The sequence below is a fragment of the Cynara cardunculus genome (assembly GCF_001531365.2).
Source record: "Cynara cardunculus var. scolymus isolate 2C chromosome LG 10, CcrdV1, whole genome shotgun sequence".
Classification (NCBI taxonomy): Eukaryota; Viridiplantae; Streptophyta; class Magnoliopsida; order Asterales; family Asteraceae; genus Cynara; species Cynara cardunculus.
In genome coordinates this window covers 2,665,606-2,667,347 of record NC_037537.1, presented here as the reverse complement: position 1 = coordinate 2,667,347, position 1,742 = coordinate 2,665,606, and the positions used below count along the sequence as shown (strand labels likewise).

The 1,742-nt window shown below is 36.6% G+C and overlaps 1 protein-coding gene across 1 annotated transcript; it reads left to right on the top strand.

The window, feature by feature from the left end:
- The first annotated feature begins 465 nt into the window (after positions 1–465).
- On the top strand, positions 466–1,239 carry LOC112519162. Its single transcript, XM_025127159.1, has one exon. It carries the CDS (start codon positions 466–468, stop codon positions 1,237–1,239), a length of 774 nt encoding a protein of 257 aa, XP_024982927.1.
- Positions 1,240–1,742: the final 503 nt, after the last annotated feature.

Sequence of the window (1,742 nt, the reverse complement as noted above, 5' to 3'; positions counted from 1 at the left end):
TTTACATTTTATGTATTTGTAATTTTAATTAAAATGAATGGCTATGGTTGCTTTGGAAGTTAGCTTTGGTTCACATGTCATGTCTATTTATAATGGTGTTGTCTCTTTCAAATAAAGTTCACATGCCATTGTCTCCTCATTATGTGTTGTCTCTATCAACTTAAAGTTCACATGCCATTGTCCCCCACTGATGATTCAAATTTTCCTTATATATTTGTTCTTTCACCATATACTAATTCATACAACCATTCTCAAAGTTTTCTCACAAATCTTACTAAAATGTCTCATAGTGAAAACTCTTCTTCAGATTTAGCTGACGTTTTTTATGAATGGTAATCACGAGTTGCTGAACAAAACCAACAACTTGATCGCATGGTCGATGATATGGTGATAAACTCATCCAATATGTTCATAAGAGATCAACCTCCAAGAGCAAGAAGAATATATCGTGACAGGTAACGTGAGATGGATGAAGCACGTTTGATGGAAGACTATTTTGTTGAGAATCCAACGTATGATGATGTTATCTTCCGAAGAAGATTTCGAATGAGAAGACCTTTATTTCATCGTATAGTGGATGCTGTTAGTGCTAATGATGTATATTTTCAACGAAGACCTGATGCCACGGGTAGACAAAGTCTTTCACCATTGCAAAGATGTACTGGAGCCATGAGGGTGTTGGCTTATGGGACATCAGTTGATGTAGTTGACGAATATTTGAGAATGAGTGGATCCACAACAAGGGAAGCTCTCATCAACTTCGTAAATGGTGTCATCTCATGTTTTGGTGACGAGTACCTTAGAAAGCCTACCAAAGATGATTTGGCAAGACTACTACATGTTGGGGATCAACATGGCTTTCCGGGTATGATAGGTAGTATTGACTGCAAGCATTGGCAATGGAAAAATTGTCCCAGCGCATGGGCAGGACAATATGCTGGAAGAAGTGGAAAACCAACAATCGTTTTGGAAGCCGTCGCATCATTTGATTTATGGATATGGCACGCTTTCTTTGGAACACCAGGTTCGTTAAATGATATTAATGTACTTCACCGATCTCCTATTTTTGATGATATATTAGCAGGTCGAGCACCAAAAGTTACATATGTCGTGAATGGTCGTGAAAATGATAGGGCATATTATCTCACTGATGGGATATATCCTTCATGGGCTGCATTTGTCAAGTCAATTACGTCTCCCCAAATCCAAAAGCATTTGCCGAACATCAAGAGGGTGTGAGAAAAGATGTTGAGCGAGCATTTGGAGTTCTACAAGCTCGTTTTGCATTTCTTCGACRTCCATGTCTTGTTTGGGACAAAGATAATATGGGACAAATTATGATTGCCTGTATTATCTTGCACAATATGATTGTTGAAGACGAACGAGATACATATCTTCATTATTATGATCCTACTGAATTTCTTAACGACATGCCCACAAATCGACAACAAGAAAGCTCCGTAGAAGATGATAGTCAGCTGCCTGGATTCTCCGTTGAACGAATTGCAAGCCTATCAAGGTATATGGCTAATAGGGAACAACTTCGCAATAGGGAAGCTCATAACGCTCTAAAAAATGATTTAATTGAGCATATATGGCAAAAATTTGGCCCTAATAATTAATTATGTTATTTCCTTCTTTAATATATGTAATTTTGTACTTCCTTCTGTATTTTCTTTCTTTTTATATTTATGTAATTTCGTACTTCATTTAAATAATTAACTATGTTATTTTTTTCTTTT